Genomic DNA, 20,921 nt, shown 5'->3' with positions numbered 1-20,921 from the left:
CAGCTCGAAGGACCTCTGAAGAGACAGGAATTCTTGTTCCCCGACAGCCCTCCCGAAGAAGGCTCTCCGGTCCCTTTTGAGGAACCCCTCCCCCCCTGCCAAGTGTAGGAAGGTGACTGCGTGCCCCTGGTTGTGGATCCCCAGCATGTTTGGGGGCAGATCAGAGAGCTGGGCTTGGCCACTGGGCTCTCTCTCACAGGACTCTGGGCCCTGGGCAGGGGAGGACGGGAGGCCTGGGTGGAAGGTGTTGGCAGGGCGCTGACTAGATTCTTCTGGAAGGCCAGTACCCCTGGCTCCCCTGATTCTGTGGGCGCCCCTCCCCCATATCCTTCTAGTAACTTCCTGTCGCCTTTTCAGAGTTGGCGTCTGCAGCTTGGACCGTAAAGAGCTTTTGCACCCAGTGAATACAGTGACAGATCGCGTGGAGGAAGGTCCCAGATCCAAGATGCCTTCTTAGGGGACCGGTGCCCAAGGGCTTAGCGGGGCCCCGAGCGGCCTCTGCCTTTACTGGATCTTCAAGTTCCCAGTGAGATGCCCCCACTCTCGCTCATCCTTCCTTCCTTTTGCTAAGGAAACCCAGGCACTCACTGCAGAGTAATACGTGTGCGTGTGTGTGTGTGCAAGCATGATCTCTCTCTCTCTCTCAAATAAATACACTTAAAAAAAGAAGTTAGGGCATCTGGGTGGCTCAGTTGGTTAGGCGTCTGACTTCGGCTCAATTTATGACCTAGCAGTTTGTGGGTTCAAGCCCCGCGTCAGGCTCTGTGCTGACAGCTCAGAGCCTGGAGCCTGCTTTGGATTCTGTCTCTCTCTCTCTCTCTCTCTCTCTCTGCCCCTCCCTGGCTCATGCTCTCTCTCTCTCTCTCTCAAAAATAAACATTAAAAAATAAATACATAAAAGATTAAAAAAAAAAGTTAACTGTGATTGGCTGAAATCACTACAGCTTTGAACTTCAAACTGCTGTTGGAAATAAAACCCCAAATTGGCTAGGGATTTCCTAGGTGCCCCCTTTGTGCCAGGCAGTGAGGTGGCACTTTGGGCGTGGCAGCCAGCGGCCCAGAGGTCTAGTGTTCTCTGTTAGGGAAGACGTCTCGGAGCGGGGGTGGGGGGAGAAGCGGGGGGGCGAAGGGTGGCCGCAGAGGGAGGGTGGCGATGGGCTCCGAGGCAGGTGGCAGTTGCCGGCCACACAGTGGCTTCGTTTAGGGTGTGAAGTCCTCTGACCACAACAGCCACACCGATGTCCCCAGAGGGGTCCGGGGGCCGGACCCTGGACAGAGGATGTGAGGCCCCCTAGTTCTCAGGAAGTAGAAAAGCTGTTATTTACAAAGAACATATTAAACATCCACTGGAGAACTGAGCCCCCACCCCCACGGCAGAGAGGCGCTTCCTTGTTTGTCCTCACTGGGGCAGAGTCTGAGGACAGAACTGATTCCTCTCGGCGCTGCTCCCCGCGTGTCTGTCTCTGGGCTCTGCCTTTCACGGCCCCCGCACTCAGAGGCGCAGCCGAGCTGTTTTGGGGGTCCTCACTGGGCCAGGCTCCCGCGGCATTCGGCGGCAGGGACGTAGGACATGTCTGAAGGCACCTTTGCCTCGGTCCATTTCCTGGTTTGGGGCAGAAATAATTTCCAAGGGGCGAATGCAGAGTGTTCCGGAAAAAGGTCGGGCTCTTGCCGCTCTGTGCCTGGTGCTGGTTCTGTGGGGTGAGAAGGGAAGGAAACCTCACACCCTGGAGATGGTTCAGGGAGGTGGGGGGACGGGCCCCAAGCCCCCGATCTGATGGCAGGGACAGAGGGGTGTAGGTCCATCAGGAAGTTCACAGGGGCTCCTTTGGGTGGCCTTCTCAGATGGACTTTAGGAGGAGGTGTTATGGTCGACGATCCTTCTGCCATAATTGCCAAATCAGCGCCCATCCCCTAAATTGTTAACGTTATCCTCTCTCTCCACAGGAGTCAAGATGTGCCGAGTCCCCCGCTCTGGACGGGCAGGGTGGGCAGGAGGGGAGGAACGGAGGGCCGGGGAGCCGGGCTCACCTTTCACAGCCTCTGAGCCCCGTGCAAATCGTAGTCACTGTCGGAGGAGTTATCGGGCTGGGTGGAAACACGATGCAAGGCCCCTTCCAGAGCTGCAGAAAGAACAGAGGCCATTTGCAGCAGGCTCTATCCCCCCAGGCCACAGAGAGAAAGAGAGAAAGCCCAGAAGCCCGTGGGGGTTTGAAGATCACAGGGGCTTTATGAGCTGGTGGCTGGACGGTCCCGGATCTGTTTTGATCAAATCAGCCAGCATTCACTAATGATACTGAACTCCAGGCTCCCTGGGGCTTAATTGTTAGTGCCAGTCAGGGAGCATTCGATACAGGGCTCCGGCAGGCCGCAGATAGCTCTGTTCTGCCTCGAAGCAATCCGAGGGGCCTCGTTTACCATCCGGCCCTCAAGGCCCCGCAGAGAAACAGGCCTGTTAGGTCACAGCGGTGCCGCGGTTAATGGCATCCCCAGCTTCTTCTTCTCTCTAGTTGAGTGGCTCATGGTCTCCGGGGGGACAGCTCAGGCCTGTTAAGGCCGTATCCCTTCCGTACCCTGCTGTGACCGCTGTCAAAGGGCAATCCGAGTGCCCCCCACCTCCTGCCCCCGGGGGCATCGCTTCTCTGGGCCTTCGCATGACCTGTGCTCCCACCTGCCTTCATCCCCGGAAGCATCGGCCGCTGCTCACCTGGGCAAGCAGAGATGTGGGAGTTCCTAGGAGGGTGACTGTATTCATTCTCCACGTGTGACACTGCGGGGTTCTCAACCTGGGACCGGACGGTGGCCGTGTGGTTGCGATGGAAAGACACTGAACAGGTGCAGGAGATGGTGTCATTAGCCTGGCTGCTCTGTCCTCTTCCTCCTTCCCCACAGGGGCCCGGAATTTCCATGGCACCCACAGCTCCTGGGATGCATCCCTCTACTCCTTTCTTCCAGGGCAGGCTCACGCTTGCAGGGGTCAGACTTTTAGGGCAGCTGGGGGTTGACCAGCAATCTGATTGGTGGGATGGGCCTTCAGCTGGTCAGTTAGTCATTCATCAAACATGTATTAAGCAGAGAATTGGAACACAAGTGATAGGGGCAGATGCAGTCCCTCCTCTCCTGGAACTGAGGGCTTTGTCTTGTAAAACAAAACAGAACAGAACAAAAACCCTCCACAACACGGAGCCTTCTTGAAGGATCTGACCCTCGACTTGCAAAAGGGAAGGAAGAACGTGGAGTGGAAAATGGGACGGGGGCCATAATTCCATCCGTTAGGGCGGTCTAGGAGAGAGGATGAAGAACGGGGGTAGAGGATGGGCTAGCTGCTTCAAAATGTTTTAACACTGGCCTTTTAAAGTTGTTCCGTGATAAAGCTAGCTTGGCCAACCTTTCTTGCAGAAATGCCCGTTAAGGTTCTGATAAGTCCTGAAATAAAGAACCAACTCTAATTTTGCTTAACTCCTCCACTTCTAAACCTATGTGATCATGGAGTCCTCCTTTCGGAGCACCACCTTGGGACACCTGGTGACCACAGCCCCACCTTAGGACACCTGGTGACCACAGCCCCACCTTAGGACACCTGGTGACCACAGCCCCGCCTTAGGTGAGCACGGTGGAGGTCAGAGGCCTCAAGTAGCTGCTGGCTCCTCCATCTGTGGTCAGCAGTGAGCCGTGACCCCTGTGGACACCGGCTGGGGCTGAGGGAGGACCTTGCCTCTGGGGACACTTACTGTTCTGGTTCATTCCTGTCGGGCCAATCCACTGGCGCTGCTTCTTCTGGCGGACTGGGCGACAGACAGGAAAGGCACGTGAGGACAAGGGCTGGGCAGGGATCGTGGGAGGGAAGGATGGGGGGAGTAGGGGGCGAGGGAGTGGAGAAGGGAGGCAGGTGCGGCTGAAGGCAGGACTGCTGAACTTTGCCCCCTGGAGTCTTTCAGGGTCTCAGTTTTCTGACTTGCTCAGGAGGGTACCTGGGCCAATTTCATGCTGAAGGAGCTTGTCTAGGGGCTGCTTCTCCAAGAGAAACAACCACAGGGCTTTAGAACCAGAACCTAGGAGGGCGCTGGGGACCTGGCCAACACTGTACCCCTCCAGGCCTTCTCTTTTCAGCCTCTCTAATCTCGCTTCCTGCCCCTGAAGAATTTTCTCCAGAGTTCTGCAAGGCTAGGATAACAGCCCCCTATATTCACGACAATCGCCCATTAGATGGATGAACAAACTGAGGCTCAGAGAGGAAGCGGCACGATCAGCATCCTGTGGCCGCTAGGGGGTGGAGCCAGGCCTGGGACGTAGCACCCGAGGCTGGGGGCGTGCCCCCGTCTGAAGAATGGCCACGCCCTCCCCCGGTGTGCGCCAATCAGTACTTCTTACCGTGTTCCTGACTTTCTCTTTCTGTTCCTATGGGCAGGAGAGGGGTGGGGCTGGGCGGGGCTGGGTGGCGAAGCAGAGGTGCCCTCCCGCCCACCCGGCTCCTCCTAAAGGGGCTTGAAAGGGAGGGCGTTTGGGGCACCCGCACCTACATTTCTTCACCAGTTTTCGGTAGGCATGAGGGCCGCACACGACCAGCACCACGGCCAGGAGCACAAGGCCCAGGATGATGCTCATCACGGTGCCTGCGCCCGGGCCTGCTGGGTTTGGGTCATGGCCTGGGGGAGACAGAGACGTCAGGGTGGTCCTGCCCGGGGTATCGGAACTGTAGGCTCAGAGAGAAGCTACTGGCCAGTTGGCTCCCCCGCCCCATCTGTACCCCTGCCCTTCCCTCTTGCTCCTTGCAGTAATTCACCAGCTTGTCCGGAAGGCAGTTATCTACTCCTCCTCCTCTCCCCCCTTTCTCGAATTCTCTGTTACCCATTCATCTGTCCCCCATCTGTCATCCAGGAATTCATCATCCAGCTATCATTTGCCACTCTTGTTATCAACTATTTAACTTCCTACCCTTGCCCATTGCTTATAAGTGATCACCTTGCCGTCATATTCTAATTGCCATCCATCCATCCATCCATCCATCCCTCCCTCTCTTTCACGCGTTATTCTATTACCATTTCTCTCTTGCTTTTCTCTCTTCCATCCCGGAAGAGTAGAAGATAGGATGAAAATTCCCTAGTTCATTGTGGTCAGTCTCCTATGTGCCGTTCACGTTCACTGCTGTCTGAGCACAGTCGCCCCTTCTCCCCCATTTGCCACCTCTCCATCCTTTTCTAGGGCTCCAGGGCTCCTGGATCCTGTCCTTCAGAAACATGCTCACTGACTAGGTTCTAGAGAGAAAACCCACCGTGGGCTGTGGCCAACTCACATGTGACAAACACCCTCCTACAGTAGGCTTTTTTCTCTTGAAGCTGATAGCACTGGGACAGCTTCTCCTGGGGACAGAAGAGCCCATGGGAGGTCTCGATGGCATCCAGCACCCGGTAGGAGTCGACGCTGCCGCACTGCAGCTCCTGGCACACCTCCTCCCACCGCGCCGTGCCCTTGGGCCGGGGGCTGTCGCACAGGACTTCCCACTGCTTGCCCTGGCGCACCTCCACGGACCCCTCACACAGGCTGCGGCGTCCCACCAGGCGGCTCTGCACCTTGGGCTGGAAATCTGGAGAGGGGACGCAATGGAGGTCAGGTGGGAGGTTTGGAGGGAGCTCCCTCGGCCCCTGGCCTACATGCCCGGCCACGGGGGCCCCAGGTCAGCGGCCAAGAGGGGGGCCCCCCGGCAGAGCCCAGCTCATGGGCGGCTGGGAGCACCTTTCTTCCTGTCCTTCCCCCCTTCTTGCATCTTCTGGCATTTCCCCCATCAAGCTCTTTCCCTGGCACCTCTGGGCAGCGGCCGGTAGCTATCTGGAGGCGTGCGGGCACCGGCGCTTTCAGGGGAGAATCTGGCGGAGGGGAGACGCCTGCGGCAACCGCGGGAGGGAGTCGGCGCCCGAGCAGGTGGAGGTAAGAGAGGAACAGCCAGAAACAGGCTCCTCCTGGGTCCACTTCCCTCTGGGAACCATTCTCATTTTCCTGCTGCTCCTTGGGGGAGGGGGCCGGGTGGGAGTGCTTTTCCCGAAAGGAGAAACTGAGGCCCGGGATGGGACAGAACCCAGGAATCCTCTGCCCAGCCTCGAGGGGTGGGCTTTCATGAAAGGGCCTGGTCCTTTCAGAGAGAGACACCGAATCCATTTCTGCTTGTCAGGGTGGGGCCTGGGGTCCACTGCCGGGGTCCTCAGCCGAGGCCCCCCTGAGCCGAGGCTCAGGGTAGAGTGACTTGTGATCTCACCGGCTTGGCCAGTTTCCATAGCAACATGGGTCTTCAAGGCCCCAGTAAGTGTTCTATTTAGAAAAGCCATTCAAAGGCAAGGCCTCTGGGTCTGTTTTGCAGGCTGTAGCCTGCTGGAGGGCAGGGGTGGGTGGGGCTGAGAGCCAGACCATTTTTTCCCTCATTAGGCCAGGAAACCCTGGGCCTGGGGTGGGGGTGGGGGGCGTGGAGGGGGCTGCTTCTACCTAGAGGGGCAGTGTTTTCACTCTTTCACCATAAGTATCCACCTGGGCTGGGGGTGGGGAGGTTGGCGGATGGGGAGGGGAGGGGTGGGGGTGGGAGCAGGTCTGCTAACGGGATAGCCCAGTGGTCCAGGGCAAAGCTTCCTAGATTCATGCATGCACCTCCCGCCCCGCCCAAGGACCCTGCTGAAATGCAGATCCGGGTCAGTCCAGGACTGCACTTTAGGCAGCCAAGGCTGAGACAGGTGGGGGCCTGGAGTGACACCGCTGGAGTAGAAATCCCAGCTGGTGCTCTGGGATGCTGGGCAAGACATTTAACTTCTCTGAGCCTCAGCTTCCTCATCTGTAACGTGGGCATAATAGCAGCCACTTCCTTGGGTTGTTGTGAAAATGAACGAATGTCCTGGGAGCGTCCCTGGCCCCATGTGAGTGCCGGGGAGGTATGACTTCTTACAGTCTGGACTCCACTAGAACCCTCCGGGGATGGGAACCCACTGCCTCCCAAGGCGTGCTAGGATTATTCTCAATCTGACCTGCGGTCCTGGTTTTGGGGTCCCCTAGGCCTCCCTCTTTGGCCTCCTCCCCTCAGCCACGTGGGATACCCAGGCTTCTGGTTGCCCTCCGTGCAGGAGCCTCCGCAGGAAGCTCTCGGAGGACCTGCTCTGGTCTCTCTCGGCCTGCCGTGCCTCGGGGACCTCCCGCTTGTCACCACCGCTCCACCCTCTTTGGTCTCTGGGATTTACAAACTCCCCTCCGGCAAGGCTGCTTCCCCTCCAAGCGCCCCGTCTGCTCTGGTCCTTGGCACAAGTCACAGCTCCCACCTAAAACGCCCTCTGTGCTCTGCTCCCCCCAAACCCATGCTCCTCTCCTCCTTCCAAACCTAAGGGAGACCTGCCTTCGTCCTGGAAGTCCTGCTGACCCCACCTTCCTGAGCGGCCGCCATGCCAGCAATGCATTGGGCTTGTTCGGTGTCACTTTGCAGGGACTCCCCAGGCGCTGGGTGTTGAGTTGCAGCCTCCCCACCCGGGCCTCTGTTTCCCCCCGTTCATAGTGCCCAGTGCCCTGTGCTACCTGCAGGGGTTTCCAGACACAGGCGTTGACTGACCGTCTGGGGGCGCCCCGTCCGGTCCTCACCGGGACTCACTCACCAGAACAGACGATGGCCAGAGCTTGGCCGCCCTCACGGGGCTGGACTTTACTGAAGCACTGCTCCAGGGAGGCACAGCTCGTGTTCTGGATCTTCCATCGAATTGGCAAGGGCCTGCTCTCCTCTGGGTCTTGGGCCCTGGCGGTGTCCTCCTCTGGCAGATGCTTCAGGAAGGAGCCACACTGGAGGGCCTCACAGATACGGTTCTCCAGGTCCTGGGTCTTGTCCTGCGCCTCGTAGCTGATGGCACCACCCCGGCTGCCCCAGTAGAACTCCACGACGCCGGCACACCGCAGGCCCCTGGGCCCTGCCACCAGCTGCAGCCTGGGAGGGGCTGCGGGGGGAGACAGAGGGCAGCAGGCCTGAGCTCGGCGGGGCTGGCAGTGGGGGCTTCCTTGCTCCCGGCCCTTTGGCTCTAACACAGGGAAGACTGGCCGACAGCCGTGGGAGGTGGTGAGGCCCCGTATTGCACGGGACAAACACGAAGCCTTTCCACGTTTGTCTGAAACTCAAAGGCAACTGGGCATCCTGTGTTTTCATTGGCTAAATACAGCACCCTGCCCCCAGGGACCTCAGAATCCTCTTACCTGTGGGCTGCGGAGTGGTTGTGGGTGGGGGGGTCGTGGGAGGAGGTGCTGTCCTGGGCGGCTCTGCAATAAAACACACTCTGGTGAAGGAGGGACAAGAGCCCTGGGGAGGGAGGACTGGAGGTTTCAGGGAGAGAATGTGGGATCTGGGGCGGGGGGGGTAGCGCTGGGAGCCCCTGGCAGTTTTGAGAAAGATCTGGAAGTCAAGATTCAAGTGCCACTGGCCCCGTTAAGCCCACTTGCCCCACACGTTGTCGCTAGGCCTCCTGTGGGGCGGGCAGCACCAGCCCATTTCACGGTGGGTACAATGAAGGTTAAGAGGAGACCTTAATGTTAGCAATCGGCAGAATCCGCTTTTGGGCCTCTTCCCTCCCACCAGACAGGTGCTCCCTCCCCCAAGCCCTCCCCCTCCAGTTCCCCAATGGTGTGTGTTTCTTTGGGGGGGGGAGGTTATTGTCAATCAGGAGCTCCCTTCCACCTGCCTGCTCAGGCCCCAGATCCCAGGCCCCGGGGCAGCCTCCTCGGGGCTGGTACGCAGGCCGAGCACACTGTGTGGCCGGCTAGTTACCCACCCAGGCAGATCAGGCCCAGAGGGTCCCTCTGGTTTGCGATGCTGAAGCTGCAGTTGGAGAAGGACCCCACGAGTCCGTGGCAGATGATCTGGTTCTTGGGACTGTTGAAGTCAGGGAAGTGGGCAAAGGCCACGGCCTCTCCGCAGGACAGCAGGCGGCAGAGATTCGAGGCCTGCTTGGGGTCCTCCCAGTGGTTCGGGTTCTTCCCCCAGCTCCGGCTAGACACCGTGTGCCACGGTTTGTTGTTCTTGAAGGAGACCTCCAGCTGGCCCTGGCAGTGGGAGTTGGAGCTTGTCAGTCTCACCCGGAGCCCTGGGGGTCAAAGAGGTGTATGCGGGTGGGTCAGGATGGGAAGGGCCCTCCGTGGGGGACCCCTCACGGCCTTCACTCCACCGGGTTCCCATGCCCAGCCAGGCTGTCTTCTGACCACCCCCTCCCCCCCCAGGGCTGCCTGCCTCGATCCTGGGAGCTCCGTCCTCTGGGGCGCTGCGGGGACTTCCCACACACTGGGGCGGTCCCCCGAAACCGGACCCCAGAGGATGGGGCTCGAGACCTCGGAGCCGACGGGAGCTCGGAATGGCAGGTTCTCAGCCCCCGTTCTCCAGCAGGATCGCCCCACTCCTGCAAATTCTGTTTCCATAGAAATAGGGCCTGGCACCCGTTTTGATTTTTCTTTTAAATCAATTTTGTGAACACGACTTATACACAGTGAAATGCACTCATTTTAAGGGCACTTGCTCAATGGAATCTGACAGATGTACAGCCGCGTGTAAGCACCACCACGCTCGAGTTGCAGCCCGTTTCCGTCACCCGGAAAGTTCCCTGGTGTCCCTCGTGCAGTCAGTTTCCCTGAATCCCGCCTCAGGCGACCACCGATCTGCTTTCTGTCGTGAAAGAGGAGTTTTGCCTCTTCTCAGACGTTATGTAAGTGGACTCGTTACCGTGTGTGTTTGCTTTTGCCGTTCTGTGTTTTTTGTCTGGCTTCTTTCTCTCCGTGTTTGCGGTTTCTCTGCATCCTGACCTGTCTCACCTTCCTTTCTGTTGTGGAATAGTGTCTCACTGTGTGGCCAGGCCACACTGTCTGTGCATCGAGCTGCCATTTGGTTGCGGTGAACAAAGCCGCACGGAACATTCCTGAACTGATGTCTGTCTGTAGGGGCACGTGTTCCGTTTCTCTTGGGTGAATACCTAGGAGTGGAATCATTGGATGATAGGTAGGAACACGGAGGGTGTGATTTTATAAAGCTCCGTGAGAGGGGGAATAAGGGTATATATTTGCTTCTGCGTAGATTCTGAAAAGGGAGACAAGAAAGGAATCCATGTGGCCGTCACCTGGGGTGTTAGGGTGAGGGAAGGACTGGGCAGATGGGAAACAGAAATGGAAATGAGATTCTTCACTGTAAGTCTTTTTATATTTTTAAAGTTTTAAGCCAGGCAACTGTATTACCCTATTCAAGACTTTTTTTTTTTTTTTTTTTTTTTTTTTTTTTTTTTTTAATGTAAAAAGATTTTTCAAGTGATTGGGAGGTAGAGATTTTCCCTGGCTGGAAACTTCTGGTCAGGCTGCTTTTTTCTTCTAGGCTTGGGGAGCACGGGGCTCGCTAGGGCTTGCCAAGGTCACTAGACTAGTTAGAGACGAAGGGGACTTGTTCCAACACCTGACATTGGCAAGATATTCTGAAGCTTTCCCTCCAGCGAGCAGACTAACTGAATCTCCACCAGGGAACAGATTTTTCTCCCCATTTTATAGGTGGGGAAATTGGGGCTTATAGAGGACAAGTCACTTGCCAGAGCTCACAGCTAGGATGCCTCTGTAGTCCCGCCAAGGCCCCTGCGGCCCCTTCTGGTTGCATATGGCTTCGTGAGACTCTAGCCACGTTTCTCCCAAAATACATTCAGCATGATGTTATCTTAGGAAATGTGAAAGCGCGAGGTCTGGGGTGAAGTGAATCTGAGAACTGCTGAGTTAAAAAACAAAAACAAAAACATTTAACAGGTTTCTTCCCTGCAGGACTTCTCAGGGGCTTTCCTAGCCGGCACACTGGTTCAGTCTCCAGTGAGTGACATGATGTTGCCTACCTTGCATCCAACATGTTGCATGGAACCTTGTTTGGGATACACTAGCCTCTTAAAGTCCAACCTCCAAGGCAGGGCATTCGATCTACTTTACAATCTTGTGCTGCCTTTCTGTGCGGCCTCGGCTGCAAATACCTTTGACCAGGGAGATCCGGCAGGACTGAGAAGGAAACAGGACTCTGCAGGGTGCATTTATGGGCCAGTATGTTTTCTCTGCATGGTGAGTGGGTTATAATGATAATTATCATGAGGACTGGCATTTTGTATGGTGCCTTACGGCCATCGAGGGCATCCATCCGCACATGGGCGTCTAAGTGTGTGTGTGTGTGTGTGTGTGTGTGTGTGTGTGTGGGCTCGCTCCCTCTGTGGGGTGGGGTTCACCCTGGCAGGTCCCCCTACAGCCTGACAGAATCACAGCCCCGCCCCACCCCCCATCACCCCCTGCTCCAGGCCTCTGTATGGCCCTTCCTTACCTGAGTTCTCCAAGTTGGGCCCTCCCAGGCAGGAAGTGACTGCAGAAAGGAGAGAGGAAGATCAGGAAGTGGAACCTCCTTCCTGCCACCCCCCCCTTACACCCTGAGCACACAGCCTGAGCAGTGGCCTCTTCTGTGCCCCCCCAATATGGGGTTCAGAGGCAGGGAGTTTCATACTACACGTCAGAACCCCTAGGAGGGTCGTGAAACCAATTTCGTGGGTTGCAACGGTCAATTTTTTTTTCCTGTTTTTAAACTTTTCTTTTAAAACGAACGTCAGTAACATTGATTTGCCTTTAGCGCACAGATCTATAAATGTTAACACATACATAGATCTGTCTTATCACCCTCCTGGTCAAGGTAATATTTCCATCGCCTCCCAACGTTTCCGCGGGCTATCCCCTTGTAGTGACGTGCAGGCTTACAACCATTAATCTCTTAAAAATTAGTAATAGCAACCATCAAATCTTGACAAACTGAAATGAACTAGAACAGAGAATGGCTGTGAAGATAGGGATCACTTCTTAGTGCATTCGGCTGCAACGTAAAACTATCGCGGGCGTTGCTTTCAATCTAAAAAAAAAAATGTTCGAAATTCAGGGGCGCCTGGGCGGCTCAGTCGGTTAGGCGTCCGACTCAGTTTCGGCTCAGGTCGTGGTCTCACAGTTCGTGGGTTCAGGCCCTGCATCGGGCTCTGTGCTGACAGTGTGGAGCCTGCTTGGGACTCTCTCCCTCTCTCTCTGCCCCTCCCCTGTTGGTGCTCGCTCGCGTACGTGCTCTCTCTCTCTCAAAAGTAAATAAAGCCGTTAAAAAATAATTAAAAAAAAAAAGCTTGAACTTCCTGGTTGTAGAGAACCAGAGAAATGACCCAGAATGGGCAACCTGGGCAACATTTGTTACTTCTTAAGTCTCCCCATGGCGGGATAGGAATGACAGTGATTTATTTTTAACAGCTCCCAGCTTCTAGAGGAGGAAGTCGAAGCTCAGAGAGATTGGGGCTGGCTCAACGTAAGGCACAAAGGGGTCAGGGCCACTGTCCCAGCGAACACGGGTCTTAGGGATCTGGCCTCCCCTCTGGCGTGGCTCCTGCCCAGGCACGTTCGACGGTAATGTGGGCCAGTTGGGACGTCGGGCCTTCTCCCAGCCCCTTCTGACTGCAGAGTGGGAAGCTCACGGAGCAGCCTGTGGCCAGTTCATCTGTGGCTGCCGTGGAGGTTTGATTTGGGCCGGCAAGGGACAGGGCGGGGGGCACGCTCGTGTGGCCTCAGAGCCCACTCCCCGGGTTTGCCACTCAGGTTTGTCAGGCATGAAGTAGGTGTTTTGATTTCCATCTGCCTGACTCCCGGACTTGCTTTCTCGACTGGGAACCAGGGTCACCACTTTACAGAGCAAATAGTTCCGTTTAAGTTGCTTTGGGGAAATTACTGTCGGGTGTTAAAAATGTGTTTTGGGCGCCTGGGTGGCTCAGTCGGTTAACCGTCTGACTCTTGACTTGGGCTCAGGTCGCGATCTCACGGTTGTGAGTTTGAGCCCCATGTCGGGCTCACTGCTTTGTCGGTGCAGAGCCTGCTTGAGATCCTCTGTCCTCCTCTCTCCGCCCCTCCCCGCAGATCCTTTCTCTCTTTCTCAAAAATAAGTCAAGATGAAAAAGAAACATAGGTGTGTTTAAAAAAGCCTGTTTTTGCCTGAGTGTTCTGGAGGCGGTGGTAGCATTTTAACGGAAGACATGCCCCAGCCAGCCAGCCCTCTCCCCGCAAGCAAGACCCCTTGTGATAAAGCCGTCACAGCACCGTGATGCTCAGGGCTGGTGTCACCGTTGGTGGAGCTGGTCAGGCCTGGGGAGGACGGCGGGCCTGCCGGGGAGGAATGGCTGCCTGTCTGGGATGCTTGGAGAGCCAGAGAAAAGGGGTCTCACCACTTCTCTCTCCCACTGGACACTGTCATATCCCCAAGGTCACCACAGTCAACATTCATTATTAACAGAAGCGAACAATTATTGAGCACCTACTGTGTACTCAGCACTCAGGGTGGTTCCTTACGGACGTCATTATTAATCTCCCATACGGGCTCCATGATGTGAGTTGAATCCAATCATGGTGTAGATACTGGGAGAGGGGAAAATGCTCTGTCCAGGCAGACACTGCCAACAACTGGATTCAAACTGTGAGTTTGCCTTCCGAACCCATGCTCTCTGTCACCTAGTTGTGTCTCCGAAGTGCCACATTTGGGGATGCGGAGATGAACATGCCCGAGCCCCTGACCCCGAGGTGCTGGAACCCTCAGACATTGAATCCTCTGCGGGCAGGGGGTGGACCAGACCATTCTTGCAGATCTCACACAGAATGGCCCAGGCCCTGCTTAGAGAACATTCTTGGGCAAGACTGAACAAGCTAGAGAACCAAGTAAAGTCCCTAAATGCTCTGTTGAGGAAGGGCGTCTAGGTAGCCCAGGGCTTTGTCTCTCTCTGGGTGCCTGATGTTCTCAGTAGGGCAGCATTTCCTGGCTCGTCCCTCATCCGGGCATCTGTATACATTAATTCTCTCAAACTTCACCATAGCTCTATGCAGTAGGCGTTATCATTTTGATCCCCATCTTATGCGTGAAGAAATGGAGAAAGATTGGCCAACTTGCCAAGCCGCTGATGACTGTTGGGGCCGGTTCTCCAAGCCAGGCCATCTGTCACAGACTCTGCGCTCTTGACTGCTGGGCCACTCTGCCTCCCCTCCCTTCAGAGGGAAGGCTGTGACAGCCTGCCCCATGTTTCACCAACATCCTGCATGCTTCGGGATGTGCAAACCTGATGAGAGGGAATGGACTTGACATTCCGTTCAGTTAGTGAAACGTGCCATGGGGAGGCTTGTCCACGAACTTGCTCTGTGACCTTGGCCAGCCTCTCTGGACTTGGCTTCCTCACTGTAAAATGAGGAAGTTAGACTCCACGATCCCTCACCTTCCTCTCGGTTCACACCTCTCTGATCTATAATCTTTAGTTCCTGGTGTATCTCAGTGGCTGGCAGGGGGCCAGGCAGAAGCGGACGCGGAGATTCTGTGTGTCCAGAGACAGGTTCAGGTTTATCATTGTCCGTGACATTTTTTTTCATTCTTTTAGCTGCTTCCCACAGGGGTCCGACCAACAACCTCCTTCCCTGGGACCCTGCAGACTGCGCTCAGGTTCTCTCTGAGACCCTCTGGGGCTGCGGCTTAGCCGGCCCCCCGCCTGCAGCCTAAGGCCCAAGGCTCTATGGCTGCAGAATCTGTAAACAGAAGCCTGGAGCCCCGGGAGACCATGAGGGACGGGAGGCATGGATGCGTGGTGTCATTTCCTAATCCGCCATCCACAACTACGGCCGAGCAGCTGGGGCCAGGACTGAGAATTCTCCAGAGGCCCCTTCCCTCCCCTGTCAGCCTTCCCTCGGAGCCCCACTATTTCGGGCTTGGAGTGGCCGAGCCCAGGCAGAGCGCAAGGCTGAGAAAGCCGGAGAGAGAGAGAGAGAGAGAGAGAGAGGCTGCATTTTCGCTCTCCCGGCCCCTCTCTTCATCTCCGCATTTGCAGAGCGAGGCACCCTACTGTCACCTCGTGTCTGGAGGGCCCCCGCTTCAAACACATGATGGGCTCTGCAGCAAAGCACATGAATTTTCACACTAGGTGGGACGCGCGAGATTATAAATAGCCCCCCGGTTTGTTCAGGTCAGGATTTGCCCCAAGGGCGTTTTCCAGAAATCTACAAATGTTTTTTTGGAGGGGTTGGAATTGCAGATGCGTGTTCGTGGGCCCGTGTTAGCGGTTCCACTCGGCAGTACTCAGCAGAGCTGAGACTGGGCCCAGGCTGGCCAGCCCCAGGCTCACTCCCAGGCCCTGCCGGGACCCACGCACATTTGTCTTTGCAGCCACCATACGCTGGCAAAGCAGTGGAGGCATGGCGGCAGGGTCCCAGGGAGGGGCTGGGACACCATGGATAGTCACAGTGACAGCGAACGTCGACGGAGCTCTGACCTCGAGCAGACCCCAGGGCGAGCTTTCTTCATGGCAGACCCCACCTCCTCTCCACAGCCTCACTGAAGGGGGCCGTCACCACCCGGTTTCCCGGATCAGCCAGCGGACGGGCTTCGTGGGGCTTGGAGGTCCGATGCTCCATTTTGCCATAAACAATGATTCCCTCGAATAGTCCACACACGTCTCACCGATTTACAGCAAACACCACACGTTGGGCTGCCTTCTGGGGGCGTTCTGGATTTTTCTTCCTTTTGTCCTCTGATGAGAGGCTGACTTGGAAGGTCAGAAGCCCCCCTTTTCTGAAATGACGCTAATCAGCGGAGCCGTGTCTAACCCGAGTCTGTATCAAGGCTTCAGGGAAACAGAGATCACAAAGGCCCCCAATTCCGTTTCTCCATCGAGCACCAGACCAAGTGGTTGGTTTTTGATCAGGAGTCTTTTTATGTGCAGAATGTGGAGAGTCACACGGTTTGTGCCAGAAGAAGCCTGAGGGACGCTTCCCGCAGAAGAGACAGCAGATTCGGGCCTCTAATCCCGCGCAAGGGGCCTGCGCCGTCCCACCCGGCAGATGCCGGCCGATCGCCGGCAGGACGACGGGCACGGTCTACACTGTGATCGCTCTCTCGCTGGTGGCCTGCTCTGTCCGACTGAATTTGCCTGAATTTCATGCCACACGTGCGTCTCCAAGGTGACAGCGACAAGCCCTCCGTTTTGTTCAGAGCTTCGCACATCCCAAAGTTTTTTTGTACCCACAGCCCCGTGAGGACGGGCCCATGCTCATTCTCATTTTTTTTTCAGATCGGGAAACTGAGGTTCAGAGAGGTCGAGCGACTTGCCCAAGGGCACAAGGCTTGCTGATGGTGGGGTCAGGACAAGAAATACCATCATCTTCGCTTGATAAGGCCCTATGGGAATCTGCCACCGGGAGAACCGGGAGCCTGCTTACCCCTGGCGTACAGATAGGGGAAACTGAGGCCAGTGAGGGAAGGGCTCACTCTAGATACCTCCATAGGAGTCTGTGGTGGTGCAGGACCCTTTTAGCCTCTGCCAACCACCACCAGTTCCCTACCCTGTCCCACCGCACCTGTCCCAGCTGTACCCCAAGGGAAAAGGGTGTCTCCGCGTCCCTGTGGGAACCGGATGTGATGTTGATGGTGGTGGTGGTAGCTAGGGAGGAAGTGATTCAGGGCCATCATCCCTCATCATCCCTCAAAACCCCAAACCAGAAGTCTTTTTCTGGTGCATTTGGCGGGAAGGCATTTGCAGCCTTTATGGGTCTCTCTTAGTGCGAATTCGTGTTTCACTGAACGGGAACATGGGTGTTGCCCGAGACCTCATTGGCGTGCCACGAGTGCCCAGCACATACACGGTATGACCTGCAATCTGGAAGATTCTGAGTTCCCAAATGATCTGGCCCGAGGCTCGGGATAAGGGTGTGCGGACCTGGGAAGGTGAGGGGGACCATTCCTTTCGAGGGTACTTATCCCACTTCCTCTTCTCTGCCTGCACGGCCCCTCCCCACCAGGCTGGGTGCCCACAGGCCCGTCTGCCTGGATCGTCCTCACCAGTCCCACCCAGTGTGAACACTCACTTCCTACAAGCATTTGCCCAAATATTATCTCCTTGTGAGATGCACTGCCCCCTCCCTGGGTAAGCACAACCCCCCCCCCCCCAACCACCCCGCAGCACTCCTAATCCCCCAGCCCCACCCCACGCATGACCTCCCAGCACCCGGGCCATCACTGGTCTTCCCATCACACCCCGACTACTATCTTGGATCCACCAGGGGAGGGATCTCGATTGTTCAGTTGTGTCCACAGCACTTAGAATAGTGGCCGGCATATAGTAGGTGCTCAATAAATCCTTGCTGTCTAAATGAACGGATGAGCCAACTTTAACAATTGCATTGTCTCTTAAGGTGGGCATGGTCGTCATCCCCAATTTTGAGATGAGGAGGCTAAGATTCTCGTGTTCTTGTCATCTGTGAGTGGCCCGATAGAAATCAAACTCCAGTCCGCGTTATTCCAAAGTCCCACAGGCCTTCACACACGCGCGTGTGCACACAACCCATATGCACACAAGGACGCACACAGCACGCTCGCACGGGTTCATACACGCACCCACAATGCGTGCGCACACACGGAGTAGGTGACCCATCAATTTTATCAGGCGGAGTTGAGGTCCCTCCTCGGTCCCTGTGGGGAAAACCCTGCTGAGGTGTTGGCGCTGGGCAGAGTGACCGGAAGGGCCAGGGACAGCCCCTGAGCCCCCAGGTCCCTCTATTCCCTGGGAAAAGAAGCTGGCCGTTTTCTTTGCTCCCAGAACCAGCAAGACCCTCAGCCTCCACATCGTGGAACCGCAGACCGGGCAGCCTGCTCGCAGCTAGAGCCCCTCTCCCCTCCTCTCCCATGGATGCCCAGCCCCTCTTGGGCCTGTCCTGACTATTGCCTGTGCCCTTGCCACCCCCTGGGCACACTTCCCTCTTTTCTCGGCCCGGCTGGCTCTTTCCTGCATCTGCTTGGCCACTGAGTCTCAGCTGTTGTTTCCTTCGTTGTAGTTAGCATGAGCTCTAGAAACTCGGGAGTGTTTGGGTGCTCTTGTCCAGGGCTGGCTGTCCCTAGTGCGTTTACACAGAGCTGGATACATGCTGGATGCTCCATGAATATTCGTAGATGGAGAAACGAAGGCGTGAATAGTCTGTGCAAAGGGACTGGGGAAGAGAAAGATCGATGGCCAGGCTAGCGTCTGGCAAGACTCTGCTTCCCCAGGTCCTCCGTCACCTTGTTTCCTGCTGACTCGACCCTGATGATGATGATGGTCATGATTACTACGACCATCAGTGCTTGCTGAGCACCTACTACCCTCTAACCGACCTTCCTACCAAAAGCCCTACGTTCATTGATTTGTTTAATCCTGATAAGTCTCTATGGGACCCCTGCTCTTTTATTATTCCCATTTTGCAGAGGAGGAAACTGAAGCTGACAGAGTGGTCCGAGGCCGCCCAGCTGGCAAGTGGCGGACCAGAATTCAAACGGCAGAGCCCGTGACCTTGCCATGCTTCAGTGCTAGTGGCTGGGCCGGACTCTCAGGGCTGCCTCCACCCTTCTCTCCCTTCTAGGTGAGCCCCAGGCAGTTTGGGGTTAAGGGCAACGACAGGAGGGAGCGGCTGTCACTGTCACCCCAGGTGTACCGCGGGCATCTTCGTGCCCCAAAGGTCCCCAAGTTGCTGGCACAACCTTGAAGGCCAGCCAGGAGACGCAGCACCCCCAGGGGTCTGGTGGTGGGGCGTCTCCTCCTGGAATGGCTCAAAGGGGATGCGTGCTGCTTGCCCCCAGCCCCAGCTCTGGCCCTCGGGGTCCCCTGCCCTTGGTGCTCATATCCGCAGGTGGCAGTTGTGTTTTGCCGCCATTTTCCTACTTGTGGGAGTGGCTTTGGGGTGTCTGTGCTCTTCGGGGACAGGGAGCCTCCGTGACAGCAGGAGCGCTGGGCTGGGGTCGGCTCTGCTGCTCACTAGCGCCGTGCCCTAGGCCTGCCTCTCGGCTTTTCCGGAACTCAGTTTTCCTGACTGTAGAATGGGGGCAATGGGCTCGCCTACCTCACAGGCTGTTGTGAAGCTTACAGAAGAAAACGGCTTTACGCGTCTTTTGTACGCTGTGACCCACCAAACGATGGGAATGTTTATTACCCACCAGTTCACACAAACACACACCGGGAACCATGAGCTCCTGGGGTTCCAGATGGTTCCCATACTCCCTGTGATGGGGCTGCCTCTACGTCTCCCTGGCTCTGGGCTCCACTGGGCTCCACTGGGCTCAGGGAGCTGCCCGATCCTGCCAGGACCTGGCCCCTTGATGGCATTCGGATGGGAGACCCATGGAGCAGGGTCCCTCCCCCAGCCCCAGCTGGGAGCCTGGCCAGCCTCCCTGCTCCAGTCGGGTCAGAGGCCACAGGTCAGGGACAGCTGAGGGACCTCGGGGTCCATCCTAGGAATCCTCAGGGCCAAGGAAGCCCCAGCAGCTCCTCAGGAGGGTCCCACCTCCCTGGGGACATCTGCCCTGGGGACAGAAGGGATGAATCTCTTGCAGTTTCATGTTAAAAAGTGCCATGTGAGCCTGTGTGTGTGCACATGGGCCATCGTCCGTGTGCGGGGGGAGGTAAACCTACATTTGGAGACCATGTCTGGCCCGTGAAGACACACACACACACACACACACACCCCTACTTACACATACACACATTCATACCTACTCACACACATATACTCAAACGCTACGCCCCAGCCTGTCTGGGAGGGCCTGAGGCTCCCTGCTCAGGCAGGCCACGGTCCCCGCGTCCTTTCCCTCCAAACTGGGAAACCGCAGCCCCCTCCAGTTCCCACCTGTCCCGTAGGCAAGCATCTCTCTCGCCCCACGGTAACCCCCAAACCTTGAGAAGGGGGACAGACCTCGTCCAGTTTACCCCCTGCTTTTCATAAATGGGGAGACCACCAGCTTCCACCCACTCCTTCCCAGCAAACTGGAGGCCCCAGACTCACCCACCCCTCAGCTCCTCAGAGGCCCCGGGGGGCTTTCACAGTGGCCCAAGAGCGGGCCCAAGCGCGTGCTCACGCCCTGGCTGGTGGGCCTGGCTGGGGCTCCCCTGGGACAGAGCGAGGGAGACTGGCACCTAAGGGTGCATGTCTGACACACGCCCAGCTGTGTTCTCAGAGGCGGCCCCCACCCTGCCTGGGCCCACTGTGCTCGGAGCATCATCAAAACTGCCCAGGAAACCGTGAGTCCCCGTCCCTGGTGCATCCAGGTAAAAGGTGGGCACTCAAGGTTGGGGGGGGGGGGGTGGCGGTCCAGCTGCAGAGGACGCTCGGGCCAGATGGGGGCTGGACGACTTGATTTCTGGGCTGAGAGTCTGATGGGGCACGGGTCCCACCTGAAAGGGTGCGGGAGCGAAGCAGAATGGGGGACGTGCGGTGAAGGGATGGGGTGGGGGGGACCAGCAGCGCGGCCTCAGCCCTCCCTGATGCTCCACAGAGGTGCCATGTGGGCCTGAGTCAGACCAGAGCAACAACCGGCATCTTCTCCCTTGCACCCCTGAGTCCCAGTACCCGGTACATGCCCCAGGCGGGGTACTCACCCAGCACCCCCAGCAGGTACAGGGCGGCCAGTGGTGGTTGCTGAGACCCCATGGGCGCGGCCTCCTCCTGCCTCAGCCTCGCCAAGCTCGGCACCTGTGGGCGAAGGGTGTCTGGTTCCCGGGTCTCCCTCTCAGGGAGGAGGGGTGGGGCGGGCCGGCGCGGGCAGGGGTGGGACAGGGGAGCAGGCAGCGTGGGGCCTGCGTCATCCGTGTTTGAAGTTGAACTGTCAACTTCCTCCTGGCAAAACCATCTGCCCCAGTTCGAATGGCGGCCCTGGCCCCTGCCAGCTTCCTGCCTGAGGCGCGCCGGGCTGGGGCCGCGTCCCCCCACCCGACCGCAGGACGCCGGGCCAGGCTGCGGGCCACACCGCCTGGCGGGGGTGCCACGGCGTTGGGGAGCTCTCGGCCCGGGCTGCGGAGAGGGAGGAGGCCTGGCCCCCACAGAGGGGAGGCCCGAGGGGGGACTAAGGGGGC

At 57.2% G+C, this 20,921-nt stretch overlaps 1 protein-coding gene across 1 annotated transcript; it reads right to left on the bottom strand.

Moving 5' to 3' along the window:
- Positions 1-1,295: 1,295 nt before the first annotated feature.
- CD5 (CD5 molecule) lies at positions 1,296-20,667 on the bottom strand. Its single transcript, XM_045485429.1, has 11 exons — positions 20,448-20,667; positions 11,327-11,365; positions 8,778-9,089; positions 8,206-8,268; positions 7,620-7,952; positions 5,294-5,584; positions 4,521-4,646; positions 3,732-3,785; positions 2,708-2,827; positions 2,032-2,123; positions 1,296-1,694 (listed from the first exon to the last, which is right to left on the bottom strand). The coding sequence occupies exons 1-10, from the start codon at positions 20,497-20,499 to the stop codon at positions 2,035-2,037; spliced, it is 1,479 nt and encodes a 492-aa protein (XP_045341385.1). The 5' UTR covers positions 20,500-20,667; the 3' UTR covers positions 1,296-1,694; positions 2,032-2,034.
- Positions 20,668-20,921: the final 254 nt, after the last annotated feature.

This window comes from Leopardus geoffroyi, chromosome D1 (assembly GCF_018350155.1).
Source record: "Leopardus geoffroyi isolate Oge1 chromosome D1, O.geoffroyi_Oge1_pat1.0, whole genome shotgun sequence".
NCBI classification, from domain to species: domain Eukaryota; kingdom Metazoa; phylum Chordata; class Mammalia; order Carnivora; family Felidae; genus Leopardus; species Leopardus geoffroyi.
Note: the sequence above shows the minus strand (reverse complement) of the source record. Positions and strands in the feature narration are given on the sequence as shown.

Excerpts from the sequence above, each read along its gene's own strand:
- CD5 (XM_045485429.1), bottom strand. The coding sequence starts at position 20,499 with ATGGGGTCTCAGCAACCACCACTGGCCGCCCTGTACCTGCTGGGGGTG. Across the intron at positions 7,953-8,205 it reads AACCACTCCGCAGCCCACAG|CCCCTCCCAGGCTGCAGCTG; the intron begins GTAAGAGGATTC and ends CTCCCCCCGCAG. Across the intron at positions 5,585-7,619 it reads TCTGGCCATCGTCTGTTCTG|ATTTCCAGCCCAAGGTGCAG; the intron begins GTGAGTGAGTCC and ends TCCCCTCTCCAG.